Source organism: Stegodyphus dumicola, chromosome 5 (genome assembly GCF_044657685.1).
Source record: "Stegodyphus dumicola isolate Sdum_Otavi_A_Nest chromosome 5, ASM4465768v1".
NCBI lineage: Eukaryota > Metazoa > Arthropoda > Arachnida > Araneae > Eresidae > Stegodyphus > Stegodyphus dumicola.
Window position 1 is genome coordinate 92,422,977 of NC_140772.1, and position 22,585 is coordinate 92,445,561.

Here is a 22,585-nt window from a genome sequence, read left to right on the forward strand (position 1 = left end):
GCAAAAAATGGATAAAGGCATGAAGAAAGTGACAGAGAGGTTATTAGTTTCTCTAACCATTCCGAAATCTGTTTATCAATTTCACGTTGCTCTGCGGGGGTGGGGAAACGTCGCGGCGCGCAATGAACTGGAAGTTGATCTCTCAGCACTATCCTCTTCTTCAGGGGCAGATGTTTTTATTTTATTCGGCTTATAATTCCTCACTAAATGTAGTGTTTCATCTCGATGTACTCCGATATAATTTAAATCAATTTGCTCGTCGTTATAAATAACACAAATACACATCAAATAGTTTTCTGGTTGCAATTTTCTAATTTTGACTATGCGCAATGTATGCTTTACGCATGCGCGCGTTGAAAGAAATGTTTAAAAAAGTAAACAAATAAATATTAAGCTTTGTTTTTTTTTGTAAATTTTGATACCCTTTAGATCATAATTGCTCTTTATTTCATAAATTACGGTTTCATATTTTTAATTTTATAATTTATGCATGCCATCTTACCAGATTTAAACTGATGATCTATAATCCGGAAAAACCGATAATCCGGAATCGGCGAAGTTCCGACGAGTCCGTATTAAAGACTTTTGACTGTTTATATTATACGCAGTTTGAACAAAAGAAATTCGCATTAATTAAATTTTTTGAGTATAATGTTCTCTGAAAAATTTACTAGTTGTGTGGTTACATTCTGATGGTGTCCTAGCTCGCTCATAAATCGGCGCAGACACGCAATCTTTTGAATCAGTCAATCCTTTATCCTTTCTCTTCTTTTGAGGTCTTGGTAAATAAAATTTGCGAAAAAGAATCAACAAGTTGTACAGACCCGCTCAATCGTACATTAGCCGAGAGTTAGTGTGTAACACCAATTATATTAAAATACTTCAAAAACACATTATTTTATGCGCAACATTATATGCAACAATTCAAGGCAAATCTTACGGAACATACATAAAATCAATTAATTAGTGAAACTTAAGTTTTAGAAATTCTCATTTTGCGAGTTTTCATTTGAATTATAGGGATCTCTCTCTCTCTCTTTTATTTATTTAATATTAGAATAAACTGTTTTTCTCTTTTTCATAAATTATTTATTAGCCCAAACGATACGTTAGTCACGAATGGCATATTAGTCTCGAAACGCCATTTCCGTTGAATTACTATAAACGGCGTATCAATCTTCAAATTGTTGCTACCAAATGTTATCGTTCTGTATTACATTTAAAGAAATTAAATGTGAAATCTGAATAAATGTGTTCACGTTTCTCGCTTTGTGAAAAATCAGCGATCCCTAGAAGTATACAAATTTGAATAATATAGTCCACTAGTCGAACACTGGCACCTGGAAATCCGAAATTTGAATTTTGAATTAATTTTATTATCTATTTCATATTTTGTAAAACTTTAATGACTTTTTCTCACAAACTCAACAATTGCAAAGCCAGCAGTAGGAACACAGTACTAAAACATTTTTATCTGCAGTGCTTGAAACTGTCCATCGGATATTCTAAGGATATGATGTTTTTAAATATTTTGTGGTTTTGCTGTTAAAGCGAATTTTATGCGGAGTAAGCACCAAGAACGTGATTTTTGATATATATTGTAAACACAAAAAGCATAAATAATAAATAGACAAAAAATTATTATGTACTTAAAAAAATGAACTTTGATATGATGAACTAAGAAAAAATTGACAAAAAACAGAAAAATGCGTGCCAAAATTTAACGCAGGATCGGGAATTCTAAACGTATTCTGCTTTACTGTTTTTGAAATTTTCGTAATTTTCTGTTTTAATTGTACATGGAGTAAGTGCAAAAAACATTATGCTTAATAATAAACCTAAGAAGACATGTTTCATTATTAAAACATATCATTAATTTATTTGAATTGCAAGAATAATTAAACTTAATTATTCTTCCTATTCGAAAGAATATACAGATTTATTCTTTTATTTCTTTCATTTGCAAAATTGTTTTGAAATAGACTCTCAAGACGTCTAAAGTTTTGAATTGATCAAAATCTGTTCACGACAGCCTGCATATCAATGTTAATCACTTAATCCATTTACATCAGGTATCTTTACTAAGCAGATATTTTATTTTTATTTTACAAATTGAAATACTTCTTTCTACCCACTTAAATAATCCTCTATGCAATAGTGTGAGTTTTTAAGGAAAACGATCTGAAATTTTAAAACTAAATATCTCGATTAATTTTTGCTATACATAAATCGCACACTTTGCATTTTATTTTTTAACCTGAGTAAAACTATCATGAGTGTACTGCCATAAATTAACGATAGGAAGTTGTTCTTTGTTTACCGATGCTAGTTTATTAGCAAGTAATTTTGTTTATTTTCAGATTTTTAATGTTATTGCCCATTGCCGAACACTTGTCTTAGTTATCTAAATAAGTTTAATTTTATAAATTTATCTTTCAACTAGTTGAAGTACACTTTGAAGAGCATTCATACTTTCAATATTACTTTAAAAACTACTTCAGAAAAAACTGTGAAAAATGACACTAGAGTTATATTTATCAAAAGCATTCTTAAAAGAGCCTATAAAAGCGAAATAGATTCACAGATATTTATCTCGTTTAGTTACAGACTTAACTCCCATCCAGTTCTTTCTAACGCTTTGAAAATTCCATTAACTTAATTTCCAGTGTTTGCTACTGTTTCTGCGCCCACCAGCGGCCGAGCGGTAAAGTCGCTGAACACTGGTAGTTCGGTCGGAGCTTCGAATCCCGCGAACGGGCTGGCTGCATGGGTGTTTTCGTGGTTTTCCCCATGTGTAACGTGTATACGAGCCAGTTTCCCTTAGAAAGTCCTCCACGAAAGCATCCCTCCCCTTAGGCAGATAGCCCTAGTGTGCTTTGCCATAATCAAATACACACACACACACACACACACTACTGTTTCTGCCGACAGATGACGCTACCTTTTCATTCTCTGAACTTCTTTTGGGTATAAATACAATCATAACTTTTCCTTCGTTGCAGGAGGCCCATCAGCGGCCGAGCGGTAAAGTCGCTGAACACTGGTAGTTCGGTCCTCGGTTCGAATCCCGCGAACGGGCTGGCTGCATGGGCGTTTTCGGGGTTTTCCCCATGTGTAACGTGTATACGAGCCAGTTTCCCTTAGAAAGTCCTCCACGAAGGCATCTCTCCTCTTAGGCAGATAGCCCTCGAGGCTTTGCCATAATCACACACACACCTTCGTAGCAGATTTCTTTGCTGTTGATGCAAAGGGACATGTACCTTTTTGCCCTCAAAATCGATAGATCCTTGACTAAAATATATGCCCAAAATAAGGTTGTTTGTTGTTTGACCGAATTTTTCAAGCAGATATAGTTCTTTTTATGTTAAAAATTGTAACGGAAGAAATTTCTTTATTACTTAAAATAACAAAGCTTTTCAAATATATTACATATTTAATTTCAGTTTTATATGATCTCGCTTGCTGAAATAGGTTGTTACCTCACATGAACTATTTTAACGAAATAAATTAAAATATTTTTCAGTACCATATATTTTAGAGGCATTTAATCTACATCTTTGTGTACGACGAAATAATGTAAATAGTGAGCATTTCCTTTAGGAATTCTTCCAAGAAAATGAAACATTTAAAAATTAAAGTCAGTAACATAATCCTTTAATATGAGAAAAGTTTCTAAATAGAATTATTCACATTTAATGGTAAAGAAGTTTTTTCATTCCTTTAGCGTAGTAGAACTAAATTTTGTGATTTTCAAAGAACACAAAATTAAAGTACCTATTAACTTGCATTTGAAAAGAAAATAGAGGAAGCGTCTATAGAAATGAGAGTGAGATAAAGAAAATACTACGAAATTGAAGAAAGGATGCAAAATATAGTACAATAACTAATTTATCTAGCACTAAAACAAACAAAGTTAAGAGAATGTATGAAAGGAAATATGCATTTACATATATTATCGGAACTTATTTGCCTATGCAATTGACAGCATGTCGCATTTCATAACATATTTAAAGTTAACATGCCTTAGTATAAAAGAATGTTATTACAAACTGGATTAACATTTTTTAAAATTCTTCTTTCTGAATTATGATATCTGCATTTAAGTGATAACAGACTATGCTGATGTTATTAAATATTTTGAATTTTAAGTTAATATTTATACTTTAGAAATTTCGTTCCTAGCCAAGCAGTTCAAATGAAGGGTTAATTTAATATATGTTAACACTCACGTATTGGGTCAGTTCGATTTTTATAAAAAACGAGATTTGATATGTAGAAACTTAATTCTGTCATAATGTAAAATAATTCAAATTCGTGCTGATAATAGCTCTTTTCCATTCCTTTTTATAAATTGGTGTATATAATCCAGTAGTAGCCGTGTAGATTAGAGCCGAGAAATACTAGTTGCTTATCACAAAATCAATTTTAGTGATTGGACAAGATAACTGCTTGAGGCTTTCATGATTTTCTAATGTATAATTCAAACCAGCAAGTTCCATTTCGGAATTACCCCGTGGAGTCAAACCTCTTCCTAGTCAAAGAACCCTTGCAATTTCTGACTGAATTTAATAATCCAATTTAATAATGTAAAAAAGTGAATGGTAAAGCATCCCTTGGAGTAAAAGGCACTAAAAAAACAAACAAATAAATCAACATATTTATACATGCATTTAACGTTAATTAAATTGGATCATTAGACAAGGAAGGAAAGGTTTCAGACTTTCATAATTAAATTTTATTTTCAAGATCTTAAGTTCTCCATTTTGGTGCTTCTTATAAATGTGCATTTTGAGTATATGTTTTAGTTTTCTCCGAGAAAGTTTTATAACAAATCATAGTGCATTAATTTCCAAACAAACACAAAAATTTATCGCTCCAAAATTTTGTTTTTTATGCTACATCAATGTAAGTTCCATCAGTTACATTTTTATTTTCACGTGAGATGATCTTTCTGAACTCTTATCTAATTATATAGGTACTATGATTAATTAACATCTAGAGCATATACTATTGTATTAACTTAATTATCATAATACGCATTTTTTCAACGGGCAGACACTTGCTAGATGAAATCGTTTCCTGCAAGTTCTTAAAGGACAAAAGTGTTTTCTTTTGATTTTCTTTTTCATTTAAGTATTAATGCAACTAAAATTGGTTATATATGTCAGAACATAAAATCTAACTGTTTGCCAGAGAAATATTAATTGGTTGATTGCGATTGCTTAATTTTGTTTCATGCAAGCATAAATAGTAAATATGGATGCCACAGAACGCGAAAAGTTGTCATATCTTTATTCAATAAAATAGATCATATGCGAATTATTTAAAGCTACTTGTTTGCTTCAATAATTAGCATGTTACTGCCGAATGAATGCAGTACATTTAAAATATGCATAAACATGTATAAAGACATTAAGTTAGTTTGAAGCTATGAAAAATGAGCAATGCCTTCGCAGGGACTCGAACCACGGATCTCCGAGTGTACTGACCGCTACACCACGAAGGCATGCTAAGAAATGCATTATAAATGTAGTATAGTATGTTAAATGGAATAGCAAAATTCCCATTGAGTTGCAATGCAAAATGACAAAATTCATAAAGGTAATTTTTGCAATTTAAAATTGTTTGCATTAATTATGCTTTCATTTCAACATTAAATTGTTTAAGGAAAAATAAGGAAAAAATTATGATTCTGTAGACATGTAATGAGTAATACACATATTCCCTCCCGTAACAAATACAGAACAAAATAATGTATAAGAAATATACATGAAAGTTACGTCAGTTACTCCTATAAAGTATAAAATTTTATTTTAACAAAAATAGTCACAGTATACTTGAAGATATATTTGTTTGACGGTTACTTAAAAAATATATAGCTTCATAGATGAAATTATAAAAAAAACTATTTTAAAACTTTGAGAATCTAAACTCTGTATAATTGTAAGTATATAATCGTACATAGATGTACTAGGTATATTCGTATTTTTTCAAGCCGTTATTTACTCTTAGTTTCGACGTTTGCAGTTTAATAATGTAAAAGTTTTGCAATTACATTTTGTGTATTCCCCTTCTGAGCATACATCCAAAATCGTAGACTTAACTTTTTGACATACGTCTTACTTAGCTCTTGACATTAATAGATGTAAAGCCTTTGCTCGAAACTTTATCCTTCTGCAAGAGTTATTTGCGACTTGTCAACTCGATTCCGGGCAGATCTACTAAACGTTGTTTCGTGCTGACAGTGTTTGTATTACAGAGGGGAGACTTATGATTAACTTGGTTGGTGCCTAAAATTCCGAGAATGGCAATCTATATATTTGCGCTACATACGGGACACTGCTCATACACACGCACGTCTTTTGGGTTGAGAGAATTTTTCAATAAACAAGCAGGTCGCACATAGATCCAAGTTTGTCTACTACATATACATGAAGGAGAAGTTTAATTAAACTGCATACTTTTGTGACCTTTTACACACTGGAATATATCACTTTTGTTAGATTTGTATTAATTCTGAGTCAGATTAAGGCCTTTTCTTATTACCTGTAAAAATAAATTATGCTAATGTGAATTTCTCCCTTCCTGTTTAAATTAACGAAAATATTACATCTCCTCACACATTTCGTAAGTGCAATAACGTTTTAAGTTGAATATAATCATGCCAAGAAATTATTTACTTTAGATTTGATTTGTTTCACATCATTTTAAATATGGTGTGGAAACCAGTAAATTGGATTTATAACTGCATTTGATGTATGAGATTAAAAAACTGAAATCAGCTTAAAACTTAGATTTCTATTAAATGTAGTTTAGAGGACAGTCCTTTGCAAATGTTTTATTCAGCGATAAAGACAAATGTTATTACCTGGAATTTGTACTTTCTCTAAAAGAATTATTTCAATAGCATGTAATTTCATTTGTCTCGAAATAATTTTAAAGCGTTTCAAAGAAAATTAACTAAACAGAAAATATTTCAGCTCACATGAGGTACTCAAGATTTGGACATTTATTGCTTTAGAAAGTTAAAATATTAAAAGGTACAATAACAGCTTCTCAAATCCTACATTTTCTATTTTATCTTGCGTATTAGGAACTAATATTTCAAGCACTTTTCTACAAACACATTAATTTCTTTTTCTCCCATGGAATTAATATATACAAGAATTACAAAACCCTATTTCAGGTGAAAAGCAGAAATTCTAAAAAACAAAGTTAAAATAAAAATGTCTTTTCTAGGAAATTCATCTCTTTAAAACTCAAAGAAAAAACTACTTTTAATCGCAGATTCTGTACTTTGCATAGTTTAATTCATAAGACTTTAATCGTGAGAATTCCCGCTTATTTTTCATAAAATAAGAAATGTTTTACATTCCAAGCGTTAGAGAGAAGCCAAAGCTGCAAGTGACGAGAAAAATAGTTGAAAAATTGATTAAACTTACATGATGTGATGTCTAGCTTACCAGATTTAACGTGCTGATGTCTGAAAGCTGAATTTGCATTAACAAGAAAGTAGTCGTGAATACATGTGACGCTTTGAAGATTAAAGTGAAATAAAATTCGCGAGAACATTTTCAAAATAGAAATTGTAGCATTCTATAGACAGCAAAAAATGTTCTTGTTGATTATCGCAAATCGCATTGTTCCTGACGGTAATCACGTTATTGAGCACATACGAGAAGCAATTTGTATTTTCTAAATTTAACAAATAGATGAGGAATATTTCCTTTATTTTATTATTAGCAATTGAATTATACTTGTCCTACTTTATTCTTACTAAAAATTCAGTTTCGAAGTTTCAAAAACTCTTAAACTCCATAATTATTCTCTAATACACCATGCGTAAATGGATAGGAGAGCATTTTTTATATATTTTTAAGGCCATATTATTCGTGATTATTTCAATTTACTGGATACGTTTACTGCTGCGATTTAGAAAAAGCATTGATTCGCTTTTCATTTTTTTTTGGAACACGAGAAATTAACAAATCGTTCTTCCGTATGTCTCGCGCTGCAGGACCTCATATTTAAAGAGTTCATTTTTATTTGTGTTGCAGTTTTGCAGTTTAATGTTACTGGAAAAAGATAAAAATAAATTTTGCTCCGATATTGTCGGTCTCATCTGCCTATGCCCATACGCATTTGAAGTAGATCAGCAAAACTTCGCATAACTTGATGAGCGTTTACAAGCTCATAATGGATTACAGTGTAAGGTGATGTGTCAGATGTTGGGGATGATCAGCCTGTATTTCTTACAGTAAGATAATCAGACAGTAAGGTAATCAGATAAGGTATAGTTGGTGAAACAAGTATGTATAGCATTAATCTTAGCGTCAATATTCCATCGTTGTTAATTTCTTCATCTGATATAATTTTGAACCATCTGAGGCAAGAATTTCCTACTTAGAAACTTACTTGAAAATGCGTGCAAAACGGTTTGCGAATAGCGGAACGGAAGAGTACCACTGTTGCTCCTTCTCCCGGTTTCGAACCGGATTAAAGGTTTAATGCAGATCTCCAGGCTGAATTATATTTTTTTTCCGTAAAGGAATCATATTAAAATTTAAGAAGTCGTTTTTACTTCTCTGATGAAAGAAGTCACCGCTCTATAATATGCATATACATATATTATTTTTACACCGCAGAATCTGAGCTACTTGAAATTCTGTGCTTTCACCCACAGTGGCAAATATAGTTGGAATGGTGCTCATTACTCTTCAATAATAACAATAGCTAAGTTAAATTATCTTTCCCTCATATTTATATAAAAGCGATTTAAAAGAACAATGCAATAGTAATTAAATGTTAGTATATATATATATGGGGTGCAATTAAGATATCTCAAAAGTAAGAAGGGAAATTTAGAAAGAAGAAAAAGTGTACTGTAGGGATGCAAACATAACAAAATACATTGATAATCTCAAAATTAAAGAAGCAATAAAAAATTAACTAAGCAAAAAGTAAATAATTGGTAAAAATATAAAAAATTATAATCTTCTCTATTTAACATTTTCATTTTTGTGTTTGTATTTAAATAGTCAAGAAGGACGAAACTAGTATTCAGTACTTCCTAATTTTTATTATTAAATGTTCAAAATAATTACTCTCTGGTAAGTTTATTTGAAACGTTAAGCTATGATTAATTAATGTGTAGACATTAAACATTTAAAATTTTTGCACATATTATAATTTTTTTTAATTTATTCAGTATGCTTAATATCGTGTTCAGAATACCTAAAAAAGTGTCTGTTCTATTCGTTTAAATTTACAGTTTACCAGTTTCTTAAATTTTCTCGTAAGGTATAACTTTTATATAGTGATGCTTAATACGAATTTATGTTGGCTCATTCATAGTCTGGCCGGTTGTGCTGCTTGCTAGAATCCCCGCTGTCGCGATTCTTTGGTTGAGAGAACACATAGCATTAAGTTCCTCCTCTCTGTCCTTGCGTCTTTAAGATTTTTATATCGACAACGTCATAGCCTTCAATAATGGTAGATGTGACAAGCTACTATTTGGCTATAGACGAACTTAGGTTCTTCTGGGTAACCACTTAAGAGTTAGCTCGTTCAAACTATATTAATAATTTAATATAATATTTAAAACTTTAAAATGATTTTTTAAAATATTTAATAGTTTTAGCTTGAAATAAATTACAAATCTTATGAAATACATGTTTACACTTCTCCGGTATGGCAATATAAAATCTCCGGATGACAGTCACTGAATCTGATAACTATGATAGTTATCAGATTCAGTGTGGTTGTTTAACACACTGAATCTGATCTGTGCTTTGTTTAGCAGCACTTTGTATTTCTCAAAGACTTAAGTTACAGCGAAAACCATAAAATATGGTTAACTAGGTTATTTCGCTAAAGTATAATTTAATAAAAGTACTTAAAATATATACTGTAGTAAATTACGCTAAAGAGATGAAACATAATCTAAACTTAAAATCAACAAATGTAATAATGTAATGAGCCAAAATTATTAAGTCACTATTTCACAGCCGAGATCATCCTGAAAGAAAAACGAAATCGAGTTCACAAATATAAAGAAATACCCGACACTGGCGCTCACTACTTTCTGCTGGGTTTCTGTATTTTATGATGAAAATAGTTGTTTTACGTGTGTCGCTAGTCGACTCCATCCCGCTCGGCTTTATGTATGTATCTTCCGTTCTGTTTAATCTATGGCGGTAATTATAAAATTCCTTTGGGATTGTTAGTAGTTTCCCGTACGTGTAACGTGATACAAATTAAAATCCTTTCAGGAAAATTACATACTAAATGATAAATTTACCTTCTTAATTAAGAACAATTTCAGTTAATCATGACACTGAAACATAAAATTATTTTAAATTTAAAATTGCTTGGAAACGGAAATAAAGAATTAATTTTCAAGAGAAGTTTTATTACTTTGGATGTGAAAATTTGTCATATTGCTGCACGTTTAACACAAATTTGCATCACAGCAACTGGTATAACAAAAAATACTGAAAGAAATTGCTCTTGTTTCTTTGTACTGTACTGGTATTTCTTGCCATTCCATAATTTTATATCACTATGGATGTTTTATTAATTTATTTATTCATTTTTGGCTTGTTCAGTTGCATATATTCTCATTTAATTAAATTGTTTTAAGCATTACAGAAGTTCTGCCTTGCATACAACTAAACATGGCATTGGAATAATATCTTTTGTTTTAAAATTTTAAAAAGTTTATATGACGAGACTGCTAGGCCGATTTGAAAATTAGTTATTTTCAATCGAATGATTTCTTTTCTATCTAGAACCGGAGATGGCTGATATCTGATATGATTGTTCTCTTATCTGGTTTTACCTTGCATTGATTTCGGTATGATTCTTCTTGCAGGCATGATATGTATATGCGATATTTCTCATTTTATTTAAATGTTTATGTTTTTGGTTGATTTCCTTTTAATATACCGTAATGGAATTTTGTTATATGAAATAATTCCAGTAATATCTCTTACCTTTCTCCAGCTATATAATTAATTACATTAATGTATATTTTGCATTTATGACGGATTTAAGCATCCCGGAGTATTACGTTTGTAGAGACATTAGGTTATTTTTTAGAGCAGGATTATTATTTTTTTAGGGATAAAAAATGAACAACGCCTTCGACACGAGAATCGAACCCCGGATCTCTTAAATACGCGCCCAGAGTGCAGACCATTACACCACAAAGGCACGCTAAGAAGGCAGGAGAAATACCTTATAAGTTTATGAAAATAAGTATTATTTTTATATCTGTAACATAAAAAATTAGACAAAAATCAGTGACAATTATATGTTCAACTCAGAATAATTCCTAAAAATCACTATAACCTGCTGAACATAACTTAGTAAGTATTCTTTCTTATTTCCACGTCTTTAAAAGAAATTTGTAATTCCTTGAAAGGTTTTTCACAATTTTCTTGAACTAAGTGTAAATGAATTTATCCCGTCTGTGAGTGTAACGATGCATTTACTTAATTTTTACACTTTGTTTGTCAGTATAAATTCGATGATTTCGAAATATACTCATTATTTAAACAATAGGAAATATGACCTTACACTTACATACATCATACCTAATGTCTACAGTATAAGACAGGGGAGCATTATTTAACAATGAGTTATACTCAGACACATTGCAGCAATCCATAACATAAAGCATAAATCACAAAAGCAAATGGCAACCCATGCAATGCCAAAGCTTCCATAATGTAACATTTTTTTTTCTGGCAGTCTTTCATTTGTTGTACATCTTCAGATGACAGATATTTACGTTTGCTCTAAATACAATAATATTTACAGATGTATTTTTCTTGGAAATCTTGCTTCACTAGACGCAGCTTTTGTTCTAAAACTTTTCTGTTCCGTATATGAAGGAATATCTCCAGAGCCCGTTCTTCGCGTAAGGGCAGATCGATATTTCAACACACCTGCAACTTTTCAAATTTGTGCATCTATAGATATTCATCAAATTTCATAGGTTTTGATGTTATAATTGCTATATGATTATATCATGATTATGAGTTTTCGTGTTCGATGTAAACTGCAGGATTAGAAATCCAATGATATATCGTATAATAAAATTTATTTAATATAAGCATAGAATTTGAAAAAATTGCAAAATTCCTTATTTCATAGAAAATCGAAATTAACGCTTAACAAAGGTGCTTTTTCATTCCAGGTATTTTCGTGTTCAAACACAGAATATGTTTAGTAGACAAATAAATAAATTTACTTGCGTGTGTTAGAATCTTATTTGAACGAAATCTGACAGAAAAGGTAAAAAAAATAATATTATTTGTTCAAAATAATTAAAAATGAAATAAATAAAGCAAATATAAAAGTAAACATTATACTTTTTAAAAATTTTGCATGCATTTTATTGATCCATCTTCTTTCTCCTAAGGACACACTTTTTTTTAGCAAACGTAACAAAGATTTTAAAAAAGTAATAGAAAATGTTGACGGTCGCGTATTTCCGAAAATAAATCCTAAATCTCGATAAAAACGTTAAGTTTGAGAAACACGGTCACTTGATGCACATGTAAAAAAGTTAAATAAAATACAGGTAATTCCTCATCTGCAATGAAAGATTGAAAGGAATGAAGGTATTGAGTAAAACGTGATGATTTAAAAATTCAGAAGGCAGATGACGTGGAAGTTAAAAAGAAGAGAGTCCGCAATTGCCAAACATAAAATTAGCAAAAACATTACATAACATAAAATTAGCACACACTCATGGACCAAGGTAGAATCCTGCCTTTGAAGTTAGTCATGGAAGAATGCATTTCAAGGAAAGTAGCTTGCTACTTTATGCACTCACATTCTAGATGCGGGTTTGGCTTATTTATCGTTCTTACTTCTTTCCTGAATTTGCCATCGAATTAGAAAATCACTTTATTCTTTGCTTTAAATTAAGCCTTGCAATTTATCAGGATATAAATGAATGCATAACGAGGTTTCATGAAAACATGTGAACAGCCTTTCACCAGAAAGTTGACTTTTATTAAATTTTTAAACATAAAACCCTGTAAATGAAATAAACGTATATACATTTTCGTTCCAACCAGCTGTATTTAACCTGTCTTATAGCATTAATTTCTTACATATGGTTTTATTTTAATGGAAGCGAGTTGTGGTACACAATAAAGTAAGTAAACTTAAAAGAGTTTTAAGGTAATAAATAGTTTTAGCAGAAGAAAAAAAATAAGTGATCATTTGAAAATAGCAAATATTTCAAACTATTTCTTAGTACACTGTACTTCAAAATACCACATGCGTATTATAGAAAAAAAGTGCAAGAAGAAGGGGTTAAAATGAACTAGTTATAAAATATGGTTGTTTTGAGCGAAAAACTATTCGTTTCATTTCTGAAGAAGTTACTTTATAAATGGAGAAGCAACTTCTCTGGAAGTTTAGTTCTTACGTATTTATATTTGCTGCGGGCAACTCAATCCAGCCAACTTAGCTTAAAAAACCGAGAATCTATATTGATTTCAGTATCAATGCAGAAGTTTCTTTTCGTTTATTTTATTTTATTTATTTATTTATTTATTTTTCAAAATGCAAAAACTTTTCGACTGTCATCGATTCGAGATGACGCCGAAGATTAGAATTTGAAGCTTATCAAAAATGTATTTCTTAGCTGGGAAGAATAAAATTTTCTCCTCTTTTCCTATTCCCTCCAAAAAATAATTATACAGTAATTGTAGGTGATGTATTTTTGTTCTCCATATAAAATACTTTTTAGAATAAAAATTTATATTTTATAAAATATAGCCTTTTCTTTAATTAATATTACTTAAAACTTCATATTAATAAAAAAACAGCCTAAAAATACAAATCTTCGCAACAGTCGTAGAGCAAGATGTGAGACATTTGATTAAATACCACGTAATTTCTTTTTCAGGTATCCTAATAATAAAGAAAATACTCTTCACTGTAATGCTTAAAAACTGCTTATATTTATTCAATGAGTTATGAGAGGAATTTTTTATTGGTCTAGTTCTAAGTAGTTTCTTCTTCATAAGAGTGTTCTTCAAAATGCTTTAAATATATGTAAATGCTTTTAAATATGAGGTTTAGAAACGCTGTATTCACTGGAGTTACCACTTAAAAGGGGAAAGTTCCTAATTTTAAAAATGCAAATACATTTCTTACATTTTGTCATAAAGCAATCAAAGGAATGTATCATTAACATATCGCACTTTCTACTGAGCTAACTGTCTTTATCACGATAAGAATGGAACAGCGCCAGTAAATTTGAATTCCTGAGAGAAAATACCACTCTTCGTCGAAATACTTTGCTATATAATTGCTTTATTTCTGTCGTACATTTTTCTATAAGTAAACTAAATAGTTCGTAATAATTGTTTCGACAATAAAATATTTTTAGACAGTTTCAAAATACGTTTAGTAACTCATACTTTATCCAACTTTCACTTAAACCAATCATGCTTGATATATATATATATAGTTAGATAGATATATAGGTAAATAAATAGATATAATTGCTTTATTTCTGTCGTAAACGTTTCTATAAGTAAACTAAATAGTTCCTAATAATAGTTTGGAAAAGAAAATATTTTAAACAGTTCAAATTAACAACAAAATATTTTTAGATAGTTTCAATTGATTAAATATCACGTAAACTCATACTTTACTCACACGTTATCCGAATTTCACCTAAACCAGTCCAGCTTGATATAATTACACAGATAGATAAGTATATATATATAGAGAGAGAGAGAGAGAAAGAGAGAGAGAGATATAAATAAATTTAGACATAGATAAATGGATAGCTAGCTAGCTAGATAGATAGATATGCATACATAAATAGATATAAACATAGATAGATAGATATAAATAGATATAGACATAGATAGATAGATATAAATAGATATAGACATAGATAGATAGATATAAATAGATATAGACATAGATAGATGGATAGAAAGATAAGCATATACAGGCACATGTATATACGTATATAAAGATATAGATTTCATTAACAGGATGCAGGTGGACGTATTATTTATTGTGATTTTCATGCTCAGTCTTTCATTTACGAAAATCAGAAAAACTATGGACACAACTCAAAATCGAATTGTACATAATGTGAAATCAATTAAATTCGCATTGTAGCAGATCGGCATAATCAGAATGTTCAAAAGCTGCGAGCATTTTACCTAGCTCAAATTAGTACTCTGCTGTATAATAATTATGACATTTCTAATAAATTCCATATATCTATGTTTTGTCTTCATTTTCATTAGGTAATTAATACAATAAATTTAAAACTTTTATAATATTTTGTGGTCAGCATGATTTTAAATATTCTTAAATTAATAAAAAGGAAATAAATATTTAATACAGTTCTGAATAATAAATCTACCAATTACTTTATAACGAAACAGTAAATTCAGAAAGCTATTTTTATTTAGGGTTAGCGAAAGGCTAAATTATTTGAATTGTCACGTTCTAATTCAATGAGTGATGAAAAATTCATGGTCTGCGGGCTCATGCCCTCTGTGTTCCTATTTTCTGAGTCTCCTAGTAGGATTAACAAGTTTTTGTATTATGGCTATAAAACCAGTACAAATTATATTCTAAAATTTTCAACAAGAACGGTTAGAAACTGGCATTATCAATTCTTTACTTACAATAATATTCTTACAATTTTTGCTTGAAGGCCATACAGGAAATCTGCAAAATTATAACACAGAAATATGTAAATTTGTATATCTATATTTATCACAATAAATATCGTTTTAGCCTGCATTTCTGAATATTTGCTATGCAAATCATTCTATGCAGGCCTGGAAGTTAAATCGTCCTCCTTATATGCAGAATTTGACAGAAGATATTCTAACTAGAAGCATAAAATATCAGCTACCAGATAAATTGTTGTTTGATTTTACCCCTCTAGAGCTTAGCAGGTCTCTTGAAACAGTTTTCATATTTCTAGGAGACCTTGCTCTGCTACAAGTCTTGCAGTTACATTGTATTGTACCATGCATCTGTCGTCCAAGCTTCTGAAACACCCATAGATGGCCAGCTCCTAAGGATTAATCATAACAGTAAGGGAAACTTGGATCTTCTAGAGCGGAAAAGTTAAAAAAGCTGTTTTACTGAAGTTATACCGAAGACATACCGAAGAATCAATTCCAAATTAGCTTCCAAGACATCTACCATTTTTCGAGAAAGTACATTATTCCCAAATAAAATCTTCTTTTGCATACAAAGTTCCAAAAATGTAAAACATAACAAAAGCTTTGACTATTTTTTTCTATTTAGCATTCAAAGCTTCTCTCTCTCTCTCTCTTAGTTATTGAAAGAATTAGCTCTTACCATGAAGCATACATGTACAAGAACATCACTAACTAAAAGTAAATTAGATGAAAAATGAAAGACAGAAATTAAACGGGTCTATGTAAAGAAGAAAATTTGGCACATGCAACTATTTCGTTAAATTTGATACAGCATAAACTAGATTGTGTGATAATTAGAAAATTATAAGACAGACAGTGGCAGCTGTTTGCACTCTGATAATCTAAGGACAGCGTTGCATGATAATTTAATACAGAATTCAAACCTTAGCTAATTAGGAAGTGACATCTAACTTAGTTTTCATTCAAATAATATACTCTGTTGCAATATGTAAGTGTAAGAAATAAGTCTACTAAAGGTTCATTCTGACACGTTTGTAGAATAGTAAGATCTTATAAATTTCAGCTACTATTGTTGATATTCCCGATGTTATATTTTCAATACGTCTGCTGAATAGGTGTAACTGTTTTTCACAACCCCACCACAAAATAGACTTAAAGTATCGCATCACTTATACCTCCTTTAATTTTTTCTCATGTTTGTTAATTTACTATAACTAGTATTGATAAATGTTTTGAGAAAATGTTTTACACAATCAAGCTATTTGAAAATTCGTAATAATACCAGAAAATACAGATCTTTATGACTAACGCTGTCTAGTGTTTCTATGTAGAACATATACTACTGATACAAATATCCATGACTTAAACAGTGCACAAACATCGTGCGGTATTTTGTGCAGTCTCCCATATCCAGAAATCATATTGCACGATTGCACTTTTAATTTGCTTTAACAAGATAAAAGGACATCTCAGAAATGAAGGTGCATTTCGATTTTCAGCTTTTAAGCAGATTTGAACAGTCATTTTATTTGAACTCGTAACTACGTTGAGAGATATTATTATTTATTTTCCAAAGTTCTATAAAGTTCTCGAAAACGGTTGGCGGATCGGATTCAGAATCACTAACTCTCAACAGTATATGCGAATTATTTTTTTTTTATTTTTATCAAATAGCTACTAAATTAGAAAGATCAAACCATATTGCGTATTTCACGTTGCTTAAAACTTATTTAGCATCATTAATGTAATTTGGTGCGGAACGATAATAATATTATCACAAATTTCGCTTGACGTTCCTGATAGGATTATAAAATATTCTTACATGCATTCAGCTTTGCAACAGAAGAGAAATGAAAAAAAATATCGCAATATAAATGTCAAAAATTCTAAGAAAGCCTCAGTCTGTACAAGCAGTGTATTTTCTTTCATGAACCATATGTGTAATAATAGCCACAGTGAACGGAACTTGGGTTGGCCAGCGCAGAGGAAGTAACATCAATCAATTTCAGTTGAAGCGGTAAAACGAAAGTACGCTTGTTCCTTTCTATGTCACTCCCAGGATTGCCAGTAATAAATTGCTATCTAGGAAGTTCCGTAACTTTGTCTACTTCAAACAGTTTCCATAAAAAAATATTATCTAATGCAAGTGAACAAATTTTATTGCCCAATAAAAAGAAGAGTAATTCAATACTATTTTTTATTATTATTCGTAAGAAATTATTCCCGATTTATTGTATTATATGTTTCCTATCGTATTTTATGGATGAATAGTTCTTCCTAATAACACATTACAGAATAAAATAAAATCATACAGTATTTGATATTACATATATTTGATTTGATACCACGGGAACTGTGTTTAGAGCAATCATAGGTTTGTATTCTCTATACTGTGATCAGATTTCTTGTGCTGAAAGCTTTATTTTATTATTATTATATCTGTATTTCCTTTCTCTATAAGCATTTCTTGATCAGTACAATCTGAATATTCTTTTATAAAACTACACGTACTTTGTTATTTTAGCTTTCCCAAGATAAATTAAGATTGGTTTGGTTATTTGAATACAGGAAAGCACACGAGAGCTATCTAAGAAAAGTTAAGCCTTCATAGAAGACTGCGAAGCTGTCTCGTATATAAGTTAGATTTGGAGAAAATACGAAAACCAACCATACAGTCTGGCCCACCAGCGGCCGAGCGGTAAAAGCCACTCAACACTGGTAGTTCGTTCGGTCCGGGGTTCGAGTCCCGGCGAACGGGCATGGCTGCATGGGCGTTTTCGTGGTTTTCCTCGTGTGTAACGTGGATACGAGCCAGTTTACCTTAGAAAGACCTCCACGGGGCATCTCTCCCTTTCCGTGTAGTGCCTAAGGGCGGAGCACGTAATAAGAAAAGAAAGAAAAAAAAAAAAAAAAAAAAAAAAAAAACATACAGCCTATCCGTTCGCTTGAATTTGACCCCATAATGAACTATACGTATTCAGAAGTCTTTAATCGATCGGCCACTGTTCGAACCAAATTAATTAATAATTGAGTTTAAAGCGTTGTATGCTTGTCTGACATTTAAAATGAAAGTATTTTTGTGTAGGTGATTTTTCGATAAAAGGAAATTCCATAGAAATGACGAACGTAATGAGTTTTATATTTAAGCAAAAATGCTTAGTTACAATGTCTATCGATACTACAGATTATATTGTACTATAAACTAGATCTCTTATTTACGCCATTGAATAATTCCGTTTATAGTAAAACTAAAATAATTTTAACATTTATTCTTTGTTTAATATAAAAAACACCTAAATAAGTTTTCCCTGATCACTTTAAACAGAATGTTTTAAAATAAAACTACGTAATATAATTTCATTTTAATATGCTGATTAAGTAATTTACCGAACGTTAGAGGCCCACCAGCGGCCGAGCGTTAAAGACGCTGAACACTGGTACTTCGGTCTGAGGTTCAAATCCCGCGAACGGGCTGGCTTCATGGGCGTTTTCGTGGTTTTCCCCATCCGTAACGTCTATAGAGCCAGTTCCTCTTAGAAAGTCCTCCACGAAGGCATCCCTCCCTTTAGGCAGATAGCCCTTGTGTGCTTTGCCATAATTAAATAATCCGAATCCTAAATCCGAACGTTAGATATAGACTTCTAGTGTTAAACTAGCCATGTAGACAGTCTTAACGCAGAAGAGAAAATTAAGGATCACAGATCAGTGATTTCTTATTTAGGAGGATATTGCATACATTTTTAGTTTTATCAATAAACGGAAGTAATATGTAGTTGGTTAGGTAAAGCATTTAGTAACAAGATCATAAACTGTCAATAAGTGGTAAATGTGATATTTTATATTGACAATGACTTCATTTGTTCATTTAAATATAATTAGACAAATTTATACCTTTATGAAAAATAAGCAGCATATTATACACGAAATATTACACTTGAAAATTTATTTCATGAATCCTGTTATTTAATGGATATATTAACAGGTCGTTTTCACGTTCCTAAAATGATAGGAAAATCCATTTCTGTACCAAAAGCATGTACAATATATTCTTAAAGTACAATATATAAAAATAAGACAAATAAATATAAATCCAGTGACATAAGGAAATAATCGACATAATTTTTTTTTCTCATTTGGAATAAATACTTTCAAACATGGTTTAATTTCGCTTCATTTCCACTTCCTTAAAATTCATACTAACTTCACTCTGGAAATTTATTTCAGTCAAATTTTGTTAAATAAAACATACACTGATATTAAAAAAATCTATGTGGGGAAGATACTATGCACTCTGATGCTTAAAATTTCTTTCAGTTTTGAAATAATTGAAAATTACAAAGGGCAGTTATTTTCAGAATATTTGTGTCTCTTATCCTATACGCTCTACAACTGCTTTGAAACACTTTCTTAAAGATGATTCTAATATTTTTAATATTCAAGAATAGGATTTGAAATATCTTTAAAATTTAACTAATCCTTGTAACCGTTTTCTACCTTAGTTATTAATTTCCATTTTATATTTGGTCTTCGAAGTCTATAGTAGTACTAAATCATGTAACATAATGAAAGTCAACGGTAGGATTTCGTTTGGAAGTGTTGAGATAAAAAATAAAATTATATAGCGAAGATACTAGGATAGTATGAAAACCGCTAAAGTTAACTTATTCCTATGACTCTGCCCAAGATATGAGCTTAAGATTTTCATAGATAAGCATCGGGAAAATTGCTTTTAATTTCTTCAGTAACTGAGTTAATGCTAATGTGAACATTGATTTTTAGAAAACAAAATTTAGTACAAGTCTTTTTATTAAATTAAATTATTTTACATATTTATAAATATTTAGAATTTTTGTTTGTAAATTCCCATACGTTCAATAAGTACAGTTTACAATTTGTGAAAGTAAATGGATTCTCGGAATCATTTTACCTGCACTAGAATACGTACCAAGCATTTAGATCTATGCGCCATATTATCAATATAAGTTAGTTACTTTGATTGCTTATTTAAAATATCAAACGTTAATTGTATATTTTAGAATATATACTTTAGAATAAATATTGTAGGATGTATTGAATTTTTACAATACATTCAAAAATACATTGCTGGCGTAAAATTCAAGAAAAATCTGTTGACAGAAGTCAATAATTACAAATTTGCTAAATAACTGATCCATAATCTATTGATGTTATTAAATCCAATATTTAAATCTTTTAAGAACCGTAGACATGATTTAGTCGATTTTAATTGCCACTGGAGACCATTCCGGAACATAACTGTAGCTTTAAATGCTTTTCGTAAAGATCTCAGATTGAACACAAAAATTCAAAAATGCAGTAAATTCCACCTTTTGTCCAAGTTTTTATCACGCAGTTTAAAAGGTGACATCTTCATTGCAAAATTTAATTTCGTGTCCATTTCTGAGTTTTCAACATTTGAATTCTTTCTGTACATTAGATGGTATATGATAGTAACGATTTCAATAACATGAGAAACTATGATACATTTCAAAAATATTTCCCCAAGTTATTTAAAAACCATGGAAATATAAATTACAGAAAGTTTTTAAAACACTGATTATATTCACACTTCCCATGTAATAAAATATTAATATAGTTTACTTACCTTGTTCGTTGAAAATGATAACTATCATGTAGAATAAAACCAACATCTTCATCTATTTTTAGCAATAATGTTATTTTCACAATTCTTTTTCCAAGGGTAGGAGCTTTTGTTGAAGGAAAATCACGGTTTTTCTTATCACAAGTCTTGATATGATATTATTTCCTCAATTCTGAGTATATACGATTTTAATCATAGAATACAACATATAGTATATTTATAACGCTATAATATTTTAATGTGGTATATGGAGTACTAAATTATATTTTCAAACACACATATTCTTTAAAATGACGGACATTTAAAGTACAATTATAATTTTTGCTGAAAAATTATAAGCTTCTTTTTCAATGTTAAAATTTTTTTGACAAGCACTTTCTCATTTTTCCTTCTTTTAATTTCTATAATAACCAATGGAAATTTTATCACAATATAGCTTAAGATCTCTGTTCGTATAAAATTATTGTTGAAAGAAATGATATCTTCCGGGTTTGACACTCAGTATTTTAAAGACAACAGCATCTTAATTTTTTTCATTCTTTACGTAAATCACTTGAATAGCATAAGTAATTAAATTATTTTTATATTTCAGTACATGGATATTTTGTTAGAGATATTTTTCTTAGTGAAACACGAAAAAGTTTCCTATAATAACTTTACAAATTTAATACAATCACCAGTAGTCTGGCGAGAAGATATCTGAAGAACACATGAGAGAAATAATGATTTCAAGTACTTTCATCAAAAAGAAAAGACAAGTTCCGGAACTTTAAAACTTGACGCGCGGAAGGAACACGCTCCTCCCTGAATGCGCTCAGTCCTAACTTGCGTCCATTCGCTGCGATGTTAAGCCTCGGAGTGCCGACTGAGAGAGGTTTCGGCACAAGAGGTAGCTAGCGCTGTTGTAGCGACAGCACAAGCGCTGCTGCAAAGGCTAGACTTACTTTGGCGGTGTGTTCTGGGTATTCTGAATTGAGAGGGGTAGATTCTGATACATCTTTTTTCTTTATTTTTGCGTTCTTTCTTGTCGCCGATGAAGTCCTCGGGAAGGGTGGATGAAAGAGATTAATTCTCTCTTCAAAGAGAGAGCTCAACGTGGGAAGCAATTTCAGATATTTATTTTTTTTATCTCTTTGCTTTGAATAAATGTCTCATCTGCTATGCATAACAGCAGAAGAACGAAGTTTTACTCCTATCTTCCCACTCGAAAATTTAATTCAAATAAAATTACTTTTCTTTGTTATAAAATAAATTTTACTTTTGAAATAAATGT

The 22,585-nt window shown here is 30.5% G+C and overlaps 1 protein-coding gene across 3 annotated transcripts in view; it reads right to left on the reverse strand.

Annotated features, from left to right (window-relative positions):
- The window catches only part of LOC118196463 (cell adhesion molecule Dscam1-like), a 1,288,074-nt gene extending 1,265,860 nt beyond the window's left edge, over window positions 1-22,214 (reverse strand). Inside the window, exon 1 of one of the 3 annotated variants that reach the window (XM_085816870.1) lies at window positions 21,316-22,203. In XM_085816870.1, the coding sequence (XP_085672996.1) occupies window positions 21,316-21,367 (52 nt within the window). In that variant the 5' untranslated portion in view covers window positions 21,368-22,203. Of the gene's footprint in view, window positions 1-21,315 lie in introns of all 3 variants that reach the window. The other 2 variants (XM_085816863.1, XM_085816864.1) reach the window with 2 other exon arrangements.
- Window positions 22,215-22,585: the final 371 nt, after the last annotated feature.